The sequence below is a fragment of the Aphis gossypii genome, chromosome 1 (genome assembly GCF_020184175.1).
Source record: "Aphis gossypii isolate Hap1 chromosome 1, ASM2018417v2, whole genome shotgun sequence".
Lineage (NCBI taxonomy): Eukaryota > Metazoa > Arthropoda > Insecta > Hemiptera > Aphididae > Aphis > Aphis gossypii.
The window spans coordinates 70,009,834-70,027,711 of record NC_065530.1 but is presented as its reverse complement, the minus strand read 5'-3'; the positions used below and the strand labels follow the sequence as shown (position 1 = coordinate 70,027,711).

General features: G+C 27.5%; 1 protein-coding gene and 1 long non-coding RNA gene across 5 annotated transcripts; one reads left to right on the top strand and one right to left on the bottom strand.

Annotated features, from left to right (window-relative positions):
* Window positions 1-8,456: 8,456 nt before the first annotated feature.
* On the top strand, window positions 8,457-14,254 carry LOC114131820 (cytochrome P450 4C1-like). 3 transcript variants are annotated; one of them, XM_050198663.1, is made up of 12 exons: window positions 8,457-8,778; window positions 8,869-8,978; window positions 9,164-9,254; window positions 9,627-9,815; window positions 9,904-9,973; window positions 10,037-10,163; window positions 12,534-12,615; window positions 12,672-12,778; window positions 12,846-12,914; window positions 13,174-13,342; window positions 13,419-13,604; window positions 13,730-14,254. In XM_050198663.1, exons 1-12 carry the CDS (start codon window positions 8,463-8,465, stop codon window positions 13,912-13,914), a joined length of 1,701 nt encoding a protein of 566 aa, XP_050054620.1. In that variant the 5' UTR covers window positions 8,457-8,462; the 3' UTR covers window positions 13,915-14,254. The 3 variants fall into 3 exon arrangements, with proteins under 3 accessions (XP_050054620.1, XP_050054619.1, XP_027852928.2); XM_050198662.1 differs by having other exon boundaries at window positions 8,457-8,790; window positions 12,534-12,609; XM_027997127.2 differs by having other exon boundaries at window positions 8,457-8,790.
* On the bottom strand, window positions 11,185-16,762 carry LOC114131821 (uncharacterized). 2 transcript variants are annotated; one of them, XR_007603570.1, is made up of 4 exons: window positions 16,567-16,762; window positions 13,481-13,535; window positions 12,322-12,449; window positions 11,185-12,262 (listed from the first exon to the last, which is right to left on the bottom strand). It is a non-coding gene; the product is annotated as an uncharacterized LOC114131821 (long non-coding RNA). The 2 variants fall into 2 exon arrangements; XR_007603571.1 differs by having other exon boundaries at window positions 11,185-12,199; window positions 16,567-16,761.
* Between the last annotated feature and the right edge of the window lie 1,116 nt (window positions 16,763-17,878).

Below are 17,878 nucleotides of genomic sequence, written 5' to 3'. Positions count from 1 at the left end.
TATTACAATTCTATTTTATTCGTATAATATTTCTTATTTTATACGATAATAAAAACTTTTATAATATCGACGTAACGCAATCGCCCACCATAAATTTAATTGTCGACTATCACTTATCTTATATCTCTCTTGCCAAATACGCACTAATTGGTTTACGATGTAGAGAATATACGTTCACTATTTTCTGTCGCAAATAAAATACTGATAGGGACGTGCTAATCGATTATATTGTCGCCTATACTCTCACCCCGGGTAAAGCCCAGATATAAGGAATTTTAACCACGATATAAAAAATTTCAAGTATTTAAGTATTAAGGAAATTGGAGATCTCTTACCTCTTTTTTAAATTGACGACGGTGCACGCTCCTTGCCCCAATCAGCCAACATCCAACTCCAATGCACTAATAACTCTCTTTGTTATTAAATCGTTTATTAACTTATTGAGTTCGCGTACACGTGGTTTCGCACTATTTAAACCTTTTCACTCTAAATTAATCTAAATTACTCGCTATCCGTCGTCGAAGGACCATGTTGTGGACTGTAACGCTTTTTTACTTTTGGTTCTCGGATAGGAGTAATTAGGTTAAATAATATTAGAGAACGCACTTTACTAACATTAAATAAATCTCGCTTTATTGGAATTTGGCGAGACGGTGCCGATTACATTGATCGTACGCGACTGACTCAAAGTCATACAATATAATTTTAGTCCGTAATAATAATAATAATAATAATAATAATAATGTTATCGGGATCGGGCCACATTTCGCCTTTATCAAGACCGAACGAAACCGACACAAATACAAAATAATAATATAAAATAATATAATATCATGCGTCAACAAACTGTGCAATAGTTATGGAAACCATTCTCATTGTGGTGGGTGAAATTGTGTTTCTAAGAGTTTTAAATTTATGGAATAATATTCTAATCTTTCTAGTTGTATTAATAATATAATTTTGTCATTTAAGGTTAGCGTCCATGTTATTAGCTAGATATTTTAAATCATGGACTGGAGAAATAGAAGTGCAATTAAGTTTACTGTTATCTCTAATAGCAGTCGTTGTATTTATATTAAATTCATTACAAGCTTTGTGCTTTAAGATAATTATTACCAGTGGGTTGATTATAAAGCAATTTTGTTAAATTAAGTTCCAGGAGGTTATTGTCAAACCATTTTTTGATGATACTTAATACATGAGTTGATTTATTACGAATAACATTTTTATTTGTGTCATCTATAATAATTCATGTGTCATCAGAAAATCTGAAAATTGACCGATTTTATTTAATACTCAATAGGTCATTAATGTACAAAATAAAAGAGCAGGGCCCTATACAGCATCTTGCCATCTTGCGATAGGTTTTATTAAACTAGATTAACGTTTAAACTATCATTTACTATAACTTGTTGAATACGGTAGTTAAGAAAATTACATATAAGGTTATTTGAATTATCCCTGCTACCGTTCTTGTTATTTTCTATTTTTGCTGACAATTGAATGGTCAACTGAATCGAAAACTTTTTACATACATAGACAAAGTCATAAACGGGGATGTCCTCTATTTGAAGATAAAATGTTAACGAAACAACACAGAGGCACTTATGAATACCTTTGTGATAAATCCAAAAAAGTTATAATTTTAACGTGGCTTGATAATAAGGTAATTAATTCCACCGGTTCCTAAATACAGGAAAGTAAATCAAACGCTAACATTATACAGCGATATTTAAAAGATGCAAAAAAAAAAAGCGGGCAAGTGAGTACCGCTCTGCTGTACATTAGGTGCCGTATGGATCATTATTATATATTATAGGAGTGTTAAATTTGAATCCAATGATAGTTATCATTGTATACGAAAAACGATTCTGAACGAAGATGATTTGTCAGCCTAGGATATAATTTCTAGTGGTTGGTGAAAAAGTTGGTTTATGTTTTAATGGCCTGAATACAACAAAATTTAAGTTCTTTTATAACAATTGTAAGCTAAACTTATGAAAAATCTTGTGTTAAATTTTCAACTCTTAGCTACTTATACAAAATTTTTTATGAAATATACCTACAAAATAATTTGCAAATATTCATGCTTTTGACGAATTTTTGTCAATATTTAAACTTCAAATGCTAATAAAATTGTGCATATGTATTCTTATAATTTTTTAATCACTATAAGAATAACATATGAGGAACTTTGTATTAAATTTTCAAGTATTTTGATAGGGCCAAAAAAATTTTATCGACACATAAAAAAACAATTTTCAGAAAAATTGAAAACTTCAGTTGTCTATAAATAGCTCAAAAAAAGTCAAAATATTTTGAAAATTAAATCACGTAAAGAAAACGCGAATCTTAATAACTGGTAAAATTTTCAAGTATCTACGACTTATACTTTTTGAATAATAACAAATATTTAAAATCGTTTGAGGATAAATCGTTATCGTTACGCTATTTCGTTAAAATTTAAAATTCAAACGCACTTAAAATTTTTCCTATAATGATGCTTCGAGTTTTCTCTATAGATACTTGAAGATAAACTTATGGAAAACTTAGTGTTGTATTTTTAATCCTTAGTTATAAACACAAAAAATTTTATGATTTTTCAACTTCAAATATTTCGCAAATATTCATAATTTTGACGAATTTTCGTCAAAATTTGAACTTCAAATGCTAATAAAAAAAATTGTGCCTATGTATTCTTATAATTTTTTAATCACTATAAGAATAACATATGAGGAACTTTGTATTAAATTTTCAAGTATTTTGATAGGGCAAAAAAAATTTTATCGACACTTCAAAAATATTTTTTCAGAAAAATTGAAAATTTCAGTTGTCTATAAATAGCTCAAAAAAAGTCAAAATATTTTGAAATTTAAATCACGTAAAGAAAACGCGAATCTTAATAACTGGTAAAATTTTCAAGTATCTACGACTTATACTTTTTGAATAATAACAAATATCAAAAATCGTTTGAGGCTAAACCGTTATTTAACGCGGTTTTTGTAAAAATTTAAATTTCAAACACTCATAAAAATTTTTTGTCTGAATCCGGTAGAGTTTTTTTTACAGATATTTGAAGAAAAATGTATGGAGAACCTTGTACCAAATTTTCAAAACTTAGTTATAAAAGAAAAAAATTTTATGATTTTTCAACTTCAAAATTACTTGCAAATTTTCGCGTTTTCGACAGATTTCGTAAAAATTTGAACTAAAAACGCTTATAAAAAAAATTGTGACTAACGATTTTTAATTTTTTTTAGCTACATTAAAAACAACTCATAAGGAACCTTGTATTAAATTTTCAAAACTTTTTGGTCATCCAAAAATTTTTTATCGACACTTTAAAAAAAATTTCTCAAAAAAATCGAAAATTTCAGTGGTCTATAAATAACTCAAAAAAAGTCAAAATTTTTTGAAAATTTAACTATATACGGATACTACTGACATTAACATTTGGTGAAAATTTTAAGTATTTTCAGTGATTAGTTTTTGAATTACAACCATAAATAAAAATCGATTTGGTCGAAAACTGGTTTTGCGTAAAAATTGCCGTTTTTCCTTCATTTTTTTTTTGTTTTTCTCGATTTTTTTGAAAACTGTTGGAAAATGTTAACTTTTTACCTCTATAATGCACCAAGGATATTCACTTTTACATCGGAAACCACCCCCATTGTTTGAAATTGGAGCATTATTTCGACTAGTTATGCTGTACACAGACACAAAAAAAAAAAAAAAAAAACACACACCATTGTAAAATCAATACATTCATCACTTCGTTCAGAATCTAAAAGGGCGCCTGTTCCATACCCTAATATAGTCAAAGAATATAACACCTACATGGGGGTCGTCGATTTAGCAGATATGTTAGTTGCATTGAACAGAACTGATTTAAAGTCACATAAATGGTATATATGTCTTTTTTTTCTCAAATGCTTGATATATCTGTATAATGCTTGGATACTATACCGCAGAGATTGTGAACTGTATAAAGAAAAAGAAAAAAAGACTCAAAGAATTTCGACATGAAATTGCAGTTTCCCTAACTAGTGAGGACAAACCTCGGCTAGAGCATAGGCCAGCATTGGAAAATAGTAATTTTCTTATTAAAAAAATTTGACATGGAATAGCTTCAATACTGTACACTGATATAAGACACGATAAAACAGATTATTACCCTACCTTTAACGATTTCTTTTCCAAGTTTAGAGCATGTAAGTTTTGTCTTTATTACACTATTCTCCATATCATTAATGATGTTTACAACAATGTCCATTTTCTTATTAATTTCATCAAAGTATTCTCCATAGAAAGTTAATGAACTTTCTTTTGATGCGACGTCGGTAGTAATAACCTATCGGTTATTTGATTTTTCCAATCATCTATTTCATAATAATTTTTACGGAATCAAAATCACAATAGTTCTCATCAGTCGTCGTCCTGCTTGTATCCATATTAATCAATTTCGTTCTTTACGTATTTTTTTTACAGTTTTATACTTAACAATATTTATAAGTATATTTAGTACTAATTTTCAATGTACATTTTATGAAATACTAATGGTTTGTAGGCATACATTATTTTTAAGTATTTAAAATCAAAATTTATTCAATATAATTGTTTATAAATCTAAAAAATATTTAGAAATACTGTATTTAATGTGATTAATTTTATAGCTAACGATTAAGAAATTAATACAATAGGTTTTTTATATTGTAGACAAATAATTTAAAATAGTAGTACATAATATTTTTTATTAACGACCCAAGTTGAAATTTAGACAAAATAAAATAATTAATCAAAAAATAATGGTTTTAGTTATTTTATTGTAATAATTTGAAAATTCCTTAACTGAGAACATGAAGCTTTTAATTTTTTAACTTAACTTTTTATTATTATTTTATACTTAAAAGTTAAAATGCCATTTTTAATTCAGTTTTTTTTATTTATCGAAAAATTTGGCTTAAACTTTAAAGATGTAAATTATATTATTTATTTATTTATATTGTAATAGTCAATACATACATATAACTAAAGTATCTTACAGTCAGTGGCATCATTTGGAGGGGGGTGGCAGGCGGGAGCAATTGCCCCACCCTTGATTTCTTATGGGCTGGTCAAATTTTCGGTACCATGGGCCAAAGGGCCGATAGAATTGTGACATTGCGTCACCGCTCATAGCGGGCCACTCGCCGATAAAAAATTTTCCCCACCCCAAGAAATACTGAAATGACGCCCCTGCTTATAATACTAGTTTATTTTACTAATAGAATACATTAATATAAAAATTGTCTACCTTAATAGATTAGATATTAAGTACTGCAAACTAAAGCATCACAATATTATAATCATTAAATTTTGAATCAATTTTTAGTTTAAATAATGTCATATTTTATTGCTCATATAATATAACGTAACTATAGTTTTATGAATTTCACATAATAAATGTTTATCACCTTTAACTATATTTTATCTACACACAATTGAATTCAGGTCTTGCATAATTATATAATTATAATACATGAATTATTGAAATGCTTACCAACTTTATTTTTACAAATTGGCGGGTAATGACCTCGTCATTTAAGTTGTAAGAGACATGTACTATACCTGTTTTGATATTGTGTACTTTAGTTGTGGTTGTATATTTATTATGCGAATTGCTTTATGCAACGGTACAAAGTAAGTATACGTTCTCATTATTTATTTTTTGAATCAGTTAAGATTATTGAATGTTCAGTTTTATAAAACATCTGTTTGTGACACATTTTATAAAATATAAATTCGGTTCATTAATCAATGTCTCATGTTAAATTAATACATTTTTTTTTTACTCAACTACTGGATTTAATAATATTTAAGTTGTATGATGTATTTATTTGATTTTATAAGATACCTATATCAAATACAACTAAGGAAAGAATTACTCATCTGTAAGACATAAAATACTTTAACTCTAAAATTATGGATTAATAAATGTGAGTTATCTTCATAATAATTAAATTATATAAAACAGTCTTTGAGTACGATATTATGCAAAAGAAATGCGAACAATTCGAGTTTCATTGTATTAAGCATAATTATACATGATGAAAGGTATTTATTAATTCAAAATTAGTGATAGATAGTGATTATGATGAGTAAAATATTTGTAGTTATACTATTTAGTATTCATCTTAAGAGGTCGTAAAATGTGTATTTTGAAAGTATAAAACAAGCCTCGGCTCTATGCACACAACACAATGCATGGATATCGTAAAAACAATTTTTTAACTCCAATAGAAGGATCATGACTTATACTATGCTTTCTTGATGAGTTTTTTAAAAAAAAAATGTTTTGGTTTATTTTTAACTTGAAGGGAAAAAATAAAAAAACTAACGTTTTTAAGCTTGAATATTGGTTGATATATTAAATCGATCAAGAAAATCTCTTCAAGGAAGCATAGTTTAATATCTTTCCTTTCAACAGAACTAATCACATTCTAAGTAAGTTATTGAAGGAGATGTAACTATAAGCCGAATGATAGTTCAGACTGCGTAAACACGTTTTATCTATATCGCACATGTGTAAGACGGAGACAACACATGCGGGTGCGACATCCTCTTAAGCGATCTTAAAAATTGATAAGTGAAGGTTTTTGAAATATTAGGTATGGTTATAAGTTATAACAAGTTTAAATAACCTAAGAGAGCTTATCAGTGAAATAAATATTTTATTAAAAAATAATATATTATGTACCTACTTTATTAGTTGTTGATTTTTAGTCTTTTAAAATAATTTATAACTTTTCTAAGAATAAATATATTAAAAAATAACATTCTATTAATAACACATATCATTATTTTATTAATTTTTACAATGCAATGGTAATGTGTAATTTATAGAGTGATGATTTAATTTCAACTTATTGTATAAAACCATTATGGACCTATAATAGCCATCAGTTATGGGGAGCCGCTAAGCCTTCCCACATTCGAAATAAGCCATCCAATCAATACGTCTTCATCGAGTTTATTCTACACCCCAATACATGGGTAGAATAAGTGCTTGGTAAATTTGGTGATAATGATCTTGACATTTAATTTGTATTAGATATATACGTATTTTAAAATTTTATACTTAAATTGTGATTGTAACATTTACTATGCGAATTACTTTATGCAACGGTTGAAAGTAAGTACACGTTCATATTATTTATTTTTTGAATCCGTTGAAATTATTGAATGTTCAGTTTTATATACCTAGTTCAAAACAACAGTTTGTGACATAGTTTGTAAAATATAAGTTAGGCTCGTTAATCAATGTCTCATGTTATTAATTGAATCGTTGTAACTAGGTTTTAGTTGAGGAACTTTATTTCTGCTTATCATGTGTTAACTGCATTTTTCAAATATTTTTGAATTTTATCCTTTTACATGAGCTGCGATCTCTTGCATAATGTTTTTAACGTCACTCGTTATTTTTATTTAGTTAACAAGTTTTTTTATTACGTTTCTAGTATCTACCGGCTGGAATAGAAAATACTACGTTTTCTTCAACTTTCTTTTTTTTTACGTTATTGTTATGAACAAGTATAGCAATAATACTTCTTATATAATATAATAAACTATATTTTACTTTAAGTGAATACGTTTTGACATACATTGTAATCATAAATTATGATACGAATCTAACCTAACCAGTGTGTACAAAATGTGTATCATATGTGTCATATCTTTCAAAAAATCTTTTGTCATAATAATTTTTTTTAAACATATATTATGATTCGGTTTACAAACAGTTTATAGTGTACTTTATTTTATTAATACTTCATGTTCACATCTTTTTTCACTATTAACTCTCACTCATATTCATTTGGTATGTGTTTTAGACTTTTATTTACACAAATCACTAAAGATAATTATTTATTGACGATTTCTACATATACAATAGAATCAGGATATTTTTTTTTCGATTAGTTTTATTCGTTACATTAAACTCTTACTTAAATTCCAAATATCAAAGTCGTGATTATTATTCATATGCTGTGTAAATATAATCGCAGATAGACGTACATCCTTCAAAAACAATTCAAATTTACATTTAGGTGCTCCTATTAGTTAAATCCAAAAATAGTAGTTCACAGGCTCACCTTTCTAAATCACCTTTTAGTTGTCCTTTTCGTATCAACTAAAAATTAAAAATCTACGATTTTCGCCTTATTGATATCCATAACTGAGTATATACATTAGTTCGCATAAAAACCGGTAAGTCATATTTACTATTTTTAGCTAGCCAAATAGATGATAACTTTATAGACACAATGTATTTTTTACTATGAAACTCACACAAATAAACTGAAAATTTAGTAAACTTACTATATATATAAAAAATTATAAAACATGTACACATAAGATAAACATTTGATCCAATTTTTTTATATTTATTATAATATTCATCTTAGAAATTTAAACGATTACACTAAATGAAACTGCCGGTGTACCTAAAAATTGCAATACTACTTGTAACTTGTTCTCAAAATTGTCTTAAAATTTCTAATGAGTTTTATGTTTGCAAAGTTTTTAATATGGAAGTGTCTCAAGATTTTTACGGAACTTCTAAACATTCAGCGGGTGGACTTCAAATAACAATTACCGAGTGGACTGTTTATGTAGTTCTTTCTTTTATTGTGGTATTATGGTGTTATTTCAAATGGAAACAAAGACCATTCGAAAAAGTAGCATCGAAAATGACTGGACCGCCGTCATACCCGATTATTGGCTTTTTGCTTGAGATTTTAGGTACACCACAACGTAAGAAAAACAATAACAGTTCAAAAATATTAAAGATAATAATATTAGTAATATAAAACTCTTGTTTTGCTTTTTTAGAGATCATTGAGAATATAATAAAATTGTTCGAAGTGTATGGTCCTGAACCACATAAATTGTGGTTAGGTCCATATTTTGCCGTAACCATAGGCAAGCCAGAAGACCTACAAGTAATTATTTTAATCAAAATAGCCAACAAGTCTTATTTTAACGAATTGAATAAACGTGTGGGAATAAGCAAATGAATATATATGTGAAATTTGATTTACAATTTACTCGATAAATTACTTCTAGACCGTCAAAACATGACAGAACTTCAATAGCTACCTAGTATTTAAAACCTAATTTGTTTCAGATAATATTAAACAGTTCCAAAGCCTTGGATAAATCCAAGTTTTACAATTTCTTTAAGAATACTGTAGGTGAAGGCTTGTTTTCAGCTCCAGGTCAGTGTAAAATAGTATAATCTTTGATCATTTACATGCCATTTTTTCATGCCTTCCATAATTTATTGATATTTTATTAATAAATTGCTCTAAAAAAATAACCATAACAAAATAAAATCATTTTCATAAAATGTAATGACGTGAGAAAAAAAATTAAGCTTTAATTGTCTACATTAAAAGGAAAGTGGTTTAGGAAAATTTTAAAATAGAAGGTCTCATGTAATTATTTTACGATTTGGAAAAATAAACAAAGAATCAAGAAAAACAGAAATTTTTACATTAGTTATACATCATTATCAATTATTACTTATAATTTAACACTCACACAATAATCTACCTTTTTCACTATAATAATTTTAAAAATGTTTATAGTTCATAAATGGCGACAACACCGTCGTCTTATTGCTCCCGTCTTCAACGCCAATCTTCTTGATCAGTTTTTTCCTGTTTTTAACGAGAAAAGCCGAATTCTCATTGAAAATTTAAAGAAGGAATTAGGTAAAACACAACCATTTGATCTTTCGGACTACATTATGAAAACTAATCTTGATATAATTTGTCGTAAGTATTTAAATATCTAAAATATGTAGCTTTGTTGGTATCTAAATTGTATTCACTACGTATTCATGTAATATTTTATAATTCTAAGAAACCGCAATGGGTTACAATCTTGACTCTCAATCAAATAAAGAGTCTGAGTTTGCTGAAGCATTAATAAAGTAATATAATGAAATGTATAAAATACAAAGAATATATTTTATTATATATATATTTATCTTTAGGGTATCGGAATTAGATTCCTACAGAGTTTTAAAACCATGGTTGTATCCTGATATAACATTTTCAATTTATAGAAAACTTATAGGGCTACAAAATATCTACAAAACGTTGCACAAACTTCCAAATCAGGTAATTTAATAACTTAGCATACACTGCGTGATTTTAACGTGAAATCCATGAAAAAAAATCTTTACACAATTATTAATATAAGTTGGAATTTGAAAATCAAAAGTTTATAGTTTTTTTACTACTAAATATAAATGTGAAAAAAAATGAAAATTGTAAAACGTCGTAAGAATATATGTACCTACCTAAAAATATGAAAAACTCTATGTATGCTTTTTGAAATTGAGTGTTCATTTATAAAAAAATATATCGACTGAGTAACGATCTGCTGTAGAATAGGTCACTATAATAGATGTATTAAATTTAAATCCAAAGATAGGTATCATTGTAAACGAAGAATGATTGTGAACGGAGATGATTTTATGTTCTTTTTATAATTATTGTAAGCCAAATTATGGGAAATCTTGTATTCAATTTTCAACTCTTAGCTACTTATACCAACATTTTTATAAATTATTTCTTGAAAATAATTTACAAATATTCTAAATTTCGACAAAATTTTGTAAATATAAGAACCTCAAACGCTAATAAAAAAAAAATGTGCCCGTGTATTCTTATAATTTTTGAATCACTATACTCGTAAAAATAACTTATGAGGAATTTTGTATTAAATTTTCAAGTTATTTTGGGCAGCTAAAACTTTCTTATCGACACAAATTTCAGTTATCTATAAATTACTCAAAAAAGCCAAAATATTGAAAATTTAACTGTACATAAATATTAAAATTAGTGTTACATTTGGTGAAAATTTAAAGTATTTACAGTAATTAGTTTTTGAGTCACAACTTACAACCATTAAAAAAAATCAATTTGGTTGAAAACTGGTTTTGCGTAAAAATTCCCGTTTTTCCATCACTTAATTTTTATTTTCTCAATTTTTTTGAAAACTGTTAGGAAATGTTTACTTTTGACTTCTATAATGCACCAAGAATATTCAATTTCAAATTGAAATATTATTTTGACAAATTATGCAGTACACAGACACCCAAAAAAGACACACATTAATGTAAAATCAATACATTCATTACTTGGTTCAGAATTATAATTCTTTTTTTTTTTTTATTGGTCTAAGATACATCGACAACTATGCCATTAATATAAGAATTTTTGTAAAGTTACTTTGTTAGTATTTACATTTCTTTTTTTTAATATTAAATCAAATTATACAATTCTGTTTTTTTTTTTAAGAATAACATTAAGTTTTTTTCGTCCTGTGTGTTTGGTCCAAGTGCTTGACAGATTTGTTTGGATATGTGTAATTGGTTTCGATACTAGTTGTATTTGTTACCTTCGGTGATGATGTGGTTGATGGTTAAATGAACGCTCCACGAGTCACATAGTGGAGGTTTGTCTTTGCTCATTAAGTAGCTGTGCGTTAGGTGTATGTGTCCAATTCAGAGTCGGTTTATTATTTTCTTTTGAGTTTGGGATTTTTCCACGTGTTTATATTATTTTTTATTTTATTGAGTTTTATGTTAAGTTTACACCAGTGAGAGTGCCATTTATTATTTTAGTGTAGATTAATTTCGTTCTTTGCGTCTGTGACTGTAATAGAATTTATGGTTGCAGTTGATGTAGAGACTATTGCATTTTGAGCTTCTCGATCAACCATTTTATTTTTGGGAATGCTTATGTGTTCCGGAATTCATACAAAATGGATATGTTTATTTTATTTTTCTGCAAGGAAACTTTCTTCTAGGATGAGCTTTATGATATCTGGTTGGTTATGTGTATTTGTTATGGCGATTAGGTTAAAGAGTGAGTCACTGAGTATTATACATTTTGTTTGGTGGTTTGCGTATTTTGTGTGGATATATTTTACTGTTATGTATACTGCCATCGCTTCTGCTGTAAGTATTGAGGCTTGAGGTGAACGTTTGTACAATATTGTTTGATTTTTATTGTTATTGCGAGGCCGACTCCTTCGTTAATTTTGGAGGCGTTAGTATATATTATGTACACGCTGTTTAGATGCTCCTGTAATAGGTTTTTGAGCATGCTTTTATATATGGAAGGTATTGTGTTTTCTTTTTTGAATTCTGTAAGAGTAAGGTTAACATTGAATGTTGTGTTCCATGGAGGGAAATTATATGGTTTTCATTCTAAAATATTGTTTATTTTTATATTTTCTTTTTCGGCTTTGTATATATGTATTTATTACTTAGACTTTTGGCTGGGTTGTTTATGTTTCTGCTGGTTCTGGCACATTATAGTAGAAGTAGTTTTTCTCTTCTAAGGTTAGAAAAATTTCATTAGCAACGTTTCTAATACTCTCAATGGGACTGGAATCTAAAAATCACTCAGTATAAAATAAATAGATTTTATTTTTAGTATTAATATATTATCTTAATAAACTATTTTTTACTATTTTAGGTGATCAGAGAAATGAAAGAAACATATACACAAAGAAAAATGCAAAATAAAAATAACGATATAGATGCCAACAATGGTGACAGTGAGTGATATAAAATAAAATATAGTGTTTAATTGATAATTTTAATTATATTTCAGAAAGGCGTTTAAAAGTTTTTTTGGATACGTTATTGGATTTGAATGAAGCTAGTGCAAACTTTTCTGATGAAGAAATTAGAGATGAAGTTGTGACTATGATGATTGGTGTAAGTGTAAATAAAAGTAGCAATGAGTGTAGACAATTTATAAATATAATTGATAAATAAATTACAGGGTAGTGAAACTAGTACTATCACAGTCTGCTTTTGTCTATTGATGTTAGCTATCCATCCAGAAATTCAAGTAAGTGCTTGCGAATTATAATATTTAAAACATTTAAATAGTATGGTTTATTATTATTATACATACATTACTTTTTATTAAATCATTGTAAATTATAGAATAATATTTTTTGGGTGGGTTTTTGGCAATGTCATAAATTTCAATGTATTATGAATTTCATGTTCAGAAGGAAATAAATATATTTGATTTTCGTATATTATCTCAATCTTTGACCATATCAATAAATTATTTTACTGATTGTTACTTTTTAATATTATAGGACAAGGTTTACGATGAAATTTTTGAAGTTTTAGGTGATGGTAATCAAACAATAACTATTGAAGATACTACTAAACTAGTTTATCTCGATCAATGTATAAGGGAAACACTTCGATTATACCCTATAGGACCGATTTTTTTCAGACAACTCCAAGGTGATGTTAAAATTTGTAAGTAAATATTAAATATTCTATAGTTCTATACTATAATAAATTATACGATACAGTTGGTACATTTTGAGTTTAGATTCTGGTAATCACACGCTGCCAAAAGGAACAATATGTGTTTTATCTCCAATATGTACGCACCACATTCCTGAATTGTATCCAAATCCATGGTCGTATAACCCGGATAATTTCGACGCTGAAAATGTTAATAAACGCCATAAATATAGTTTTATAGCGTTCAGTGGTGGTCCAAGAGGTTGTTTAGGTAAAGTAAAACATTATTGCTTATATCTTATAAGTTATACCTTATATAGTTTATATATCAACGAAAAAATAGTATAAACTTCCAATGTATCTAATGTACGTGTATTTAAATTATTTAAATGACAGGATCCAAATATGCTATGCTGTCAATGAAAGTTTTATTATCAACGTTTTTGCGAAACTATAGTGTGCACACAAATATAAAATTGAATGATATTAAATTAAAAACAGATTTATTAATGCGAAGTGCTAATGGTTATCCTGTGACTATTCAACAGAGAGATAGAAGACCTACATATAAAAAACTTTAAGAATACTGGATGAACAATTTTTGATAGATAATAGTATATATTATCAAAGAAAAAAAAACAAGATTAAGCTTATGAGTAGTTTGTAAATTATTTTATAAAATAAGTGTGTTAAATTTTATTTTCATTTCCGGTTCGTACTGTCATTGATTATAAATAAAATTGTATTGTGTATTGTATTTATAATCAATGGTTATTGTGCACGATACACATCTTTTTATTTTACTCCACTAAATTCGTCATCTTTCTCGTTCGTCGCAACCGATTATGTAAAAGTTAGTATATAATAATATGTATTGCTTATGTTTTATATAATATAAATATATTTAATCTAAATACATAATTTAAGTACGTTCATTTCAAAACCCCCCAATAAGTTTTTGGTCCAGCGCTTTAAGTGTTTGTGCACAAACGAATGGATTTTTTACACATCTATGCACAAACGTTTGGTTTTATCAGAAATTCAAATTTTGAAAGTGGGGGGGGGGAACTGAAATGGACTAATTTAAACTGTTCCTGTAATATTTTCCCTTCTGGTCTTACAAAATATTGTATCTTTGACAGACTTTGCTTGCATTCATTAACTGCGTTTGTCTACGTTATCGCATTAGCATTATATTAGCATATATTTTTAACGTTGTTCGACGTCCCGTGAAGTTTTCCTTTCTAAAAGATGTCGTCATTTCCTTGCATACAGTTTGTACCATATTAACAAAATAATCTAAATGTACAAAATCAAAATCCGAATAAAATATCTAGCACTATACAAGCTGCTCATCTAACAATTTCTGCGAATTCTAAAAATAATTCCATAAATAATCCTGAACGCATCACTCAAGGTAATAATTTTAACAGTTATGCAAGTGACGGCTGAAAAATGAATCTGCTTAAATAAAGCTATTAAGAGAACTAAAAATAATGAAAAAACAAAAAAAAGGAACATTTAGCATACGATGTTAAAGTGATATATTTAAAAAAAATTTTTGGTCGAAATTCGTGGACTCCCTGGGTCCTACCTACTTTAATTCAATGTCTGTTTTGTATTATAAAGAATATAATCAACAAACAGAAAATGTTAAAATCACTATTAATAACTGGTTAATATTGTACTTAAGATAATTTATAATATGTTTACAAGCAGTTAGTTTGTCTATTTGTATTATTCTAGTTTAATTTTATTTTGTATTTATATAGTTTAAATTACTTTGTAAGTAAATTGTCGTTTTTTACCTTCAACATAAGCTTAGCATTTAGAAGGTGGATAAATCGCTTTGTTTATTATGTTATTTTATATATTTTATGTAATAAATAGATTAAATCAAACAAAAAAAAAAGCTGTCAAGATCTTCATCCAACATCTGTACTAGAACCTCTACTTCCAAAAGCATTTTTATACAAAAACAAAAATAATTTAACCGCTTTGAACCTCTAATTCAAAACGAAAATGATTTAATCGGTTTGGATACCGACAGACCCCTCATCATTGAAGAATCAATCGACTCCATAAATAAAAAACTTTCTCCTCAAATTTTCATGAAAGATAGTTTAGACTTTTCGAATTTTTATTATTGCTATACGAATTAATTGTTTTAACCTTTAATTTGTGTAAATATGATATGAATTGGTGAGTATTTCAAGTGTACGTTGATTTGAGAAACGAAAACAGTGTATTTTGTTGTTGAATTTATATGATTTAAATATATTAAATAAATGTATAAATCTTAAAAGAGTTATCTGTACCTACTTAATTTATGATGAATTAAATAGGTACCTATTTAAATAATTGTGGTCTTCCTGTACCTATATTGACAACATGTCAAACACATTGTGTGTTTTTGCATATCAAATAATGCAAATGCTTTTAAACATTAATTCGGCTGTCAACGTTGGGTATTGAGATATATTTCTTTTTTTATTGTATGCAAATTAGATTAGTGAGTAAATTAACACTAAATAAATAAAACATTTCTGAGATTGAATTTATGTAAAACAAATAAAAAATATTGAATTATTACTTAGTTATTTAAAAATACAATTTATATACTTTATAGTTTTCTATAATATATTTACTACACTATTCATGAGTCGATATAGATATATAATTATATTATTTATTTGAATCAAGCAAACACTAAAATGCAAACACTATTAAATATAAATTTTTTTTTTATCAATAATGATGTAACAACTTGCACGATGTCATACCCAGATTCGGCGTGGAGGGTACATTGACGAGGCTGATATCGGTCGCCAACCCATAGCCGAGATTCGGAAATCGGAGCATGCGGGATTTTGTATATCGAAAAAATAAAGAAATTGGAAAAGGGAAAAAATTAAGACATGGTTATGGGGATTGATTTTTTAATGTTAATTATTTACTTGAAAAAAAAAATAAAATTTTAATTTATGGCCAAGAAAAGCCATAGGGCATAAAACTTGGCCGCAACTGAAGGTCACCGAACAAAACAAATACAAACAAATGATAGATCATATTAACATGAAATTGGACTGTATGCCAATTCAAGCACGGCTCCGATGATCGGTTACCGGCGTATAGAATAATAAGTAATAGGTATATAATATATAAATAATAATAATAGTAAATCACCGGCCAAGGTGTGGGTGTATGTAAATAAAATAATAAAAATACATTACCATTTTTGTAAGTGCCATTGAGTGCCGTCTCGGAGACGCACTCGGTGATTTTATGATTTTCTTACTCAGGCATGTTGTCTAGTGGAGCGAAGAAAATAGAGTAAAGAAAATAATGGCCGTTGCCGGGCGGGTTATACACCGGAAAGCGTTATGTAAGAGTTACATAAGTGTTATAATAATATATTTGGCCGGTGTACTTTACATAAATATCTGCCGTTAATTAAATGTTAATTGAATTAGTGTCGGCCTACTAGGTTAGTACGGGTACTAGACAGTAGACATAATATGTGACAGTGTGTGTGTGTGGATCTCGGTATTGCCTTTGAGCGGTGATAGAGGGGACCGCGGGACGGAGAGCGTTATCGCATAATGTTTTATATAAATAATGATACTAGAATTTCGATCGTTACAATGGATTTTTTTAAATAGCTTAGTGTTGATATTTAAGTACAATCCTACAGGATTCTATATCATAATGGAATCATCTGCACTTAATTTATGATAAATTAAATATTTAATAACGAATTGTTATCTAATGTATTATGAATAACATTTTATGATTTAATAATGCAAATGCTATTAAACATTAATTCTGCTGTCAATGTTGGGATAATTTTCTTTTATATTTATGCAACATTCAAGTATTTAACGTCATGTAAGGAGGTAAATTTGGTAAACTCAAGTATATTTCACCAATAGTACTTCTGTGTTTGATTTATATTAAGTATAGATTATTGAGTATAATTCTACAACTTTAATTTAAATACTTGACTACATGTTAAGAGACGGTGCTATATATTTATATAGATCAGTATGAGCATTAATATTTTGAATGAATTTGAAACAATTAAATAGTGTATCTACATTGTATAGTAGTATCAGTGCCGTAACTACCCTCTGTGGCGCCCTTGGTGAATTTTATTTTGGCGCTTATTTTTGTTTTATTTCACACGTACCTATCAATAATTTTTATATGAATATAATAATATAACATTTTTTAATTTTTACGTGTTAATCAAAATACTACCATATTTTTTAAATAATCGAATCTTAAAACCAAGTTACAAATTTTTATTTAACTCAAATGCGCCCCTTACATTACTGCGCCCATGTCGCCAACCTCTAGTTACGGCACTGAGTAGTATGTACTATGTAATAAGTACGTTTATTATACTAAATATGTTATATTGGTTATATTGTTATGTAATATTTATGCAACAGTCCACATTAAATGGTTATTGTTGACAAATACACATTAAATACCTAGTCAATTAATAAGAATTATTTAGTAAAACAGAGCTAAACGCAAAAT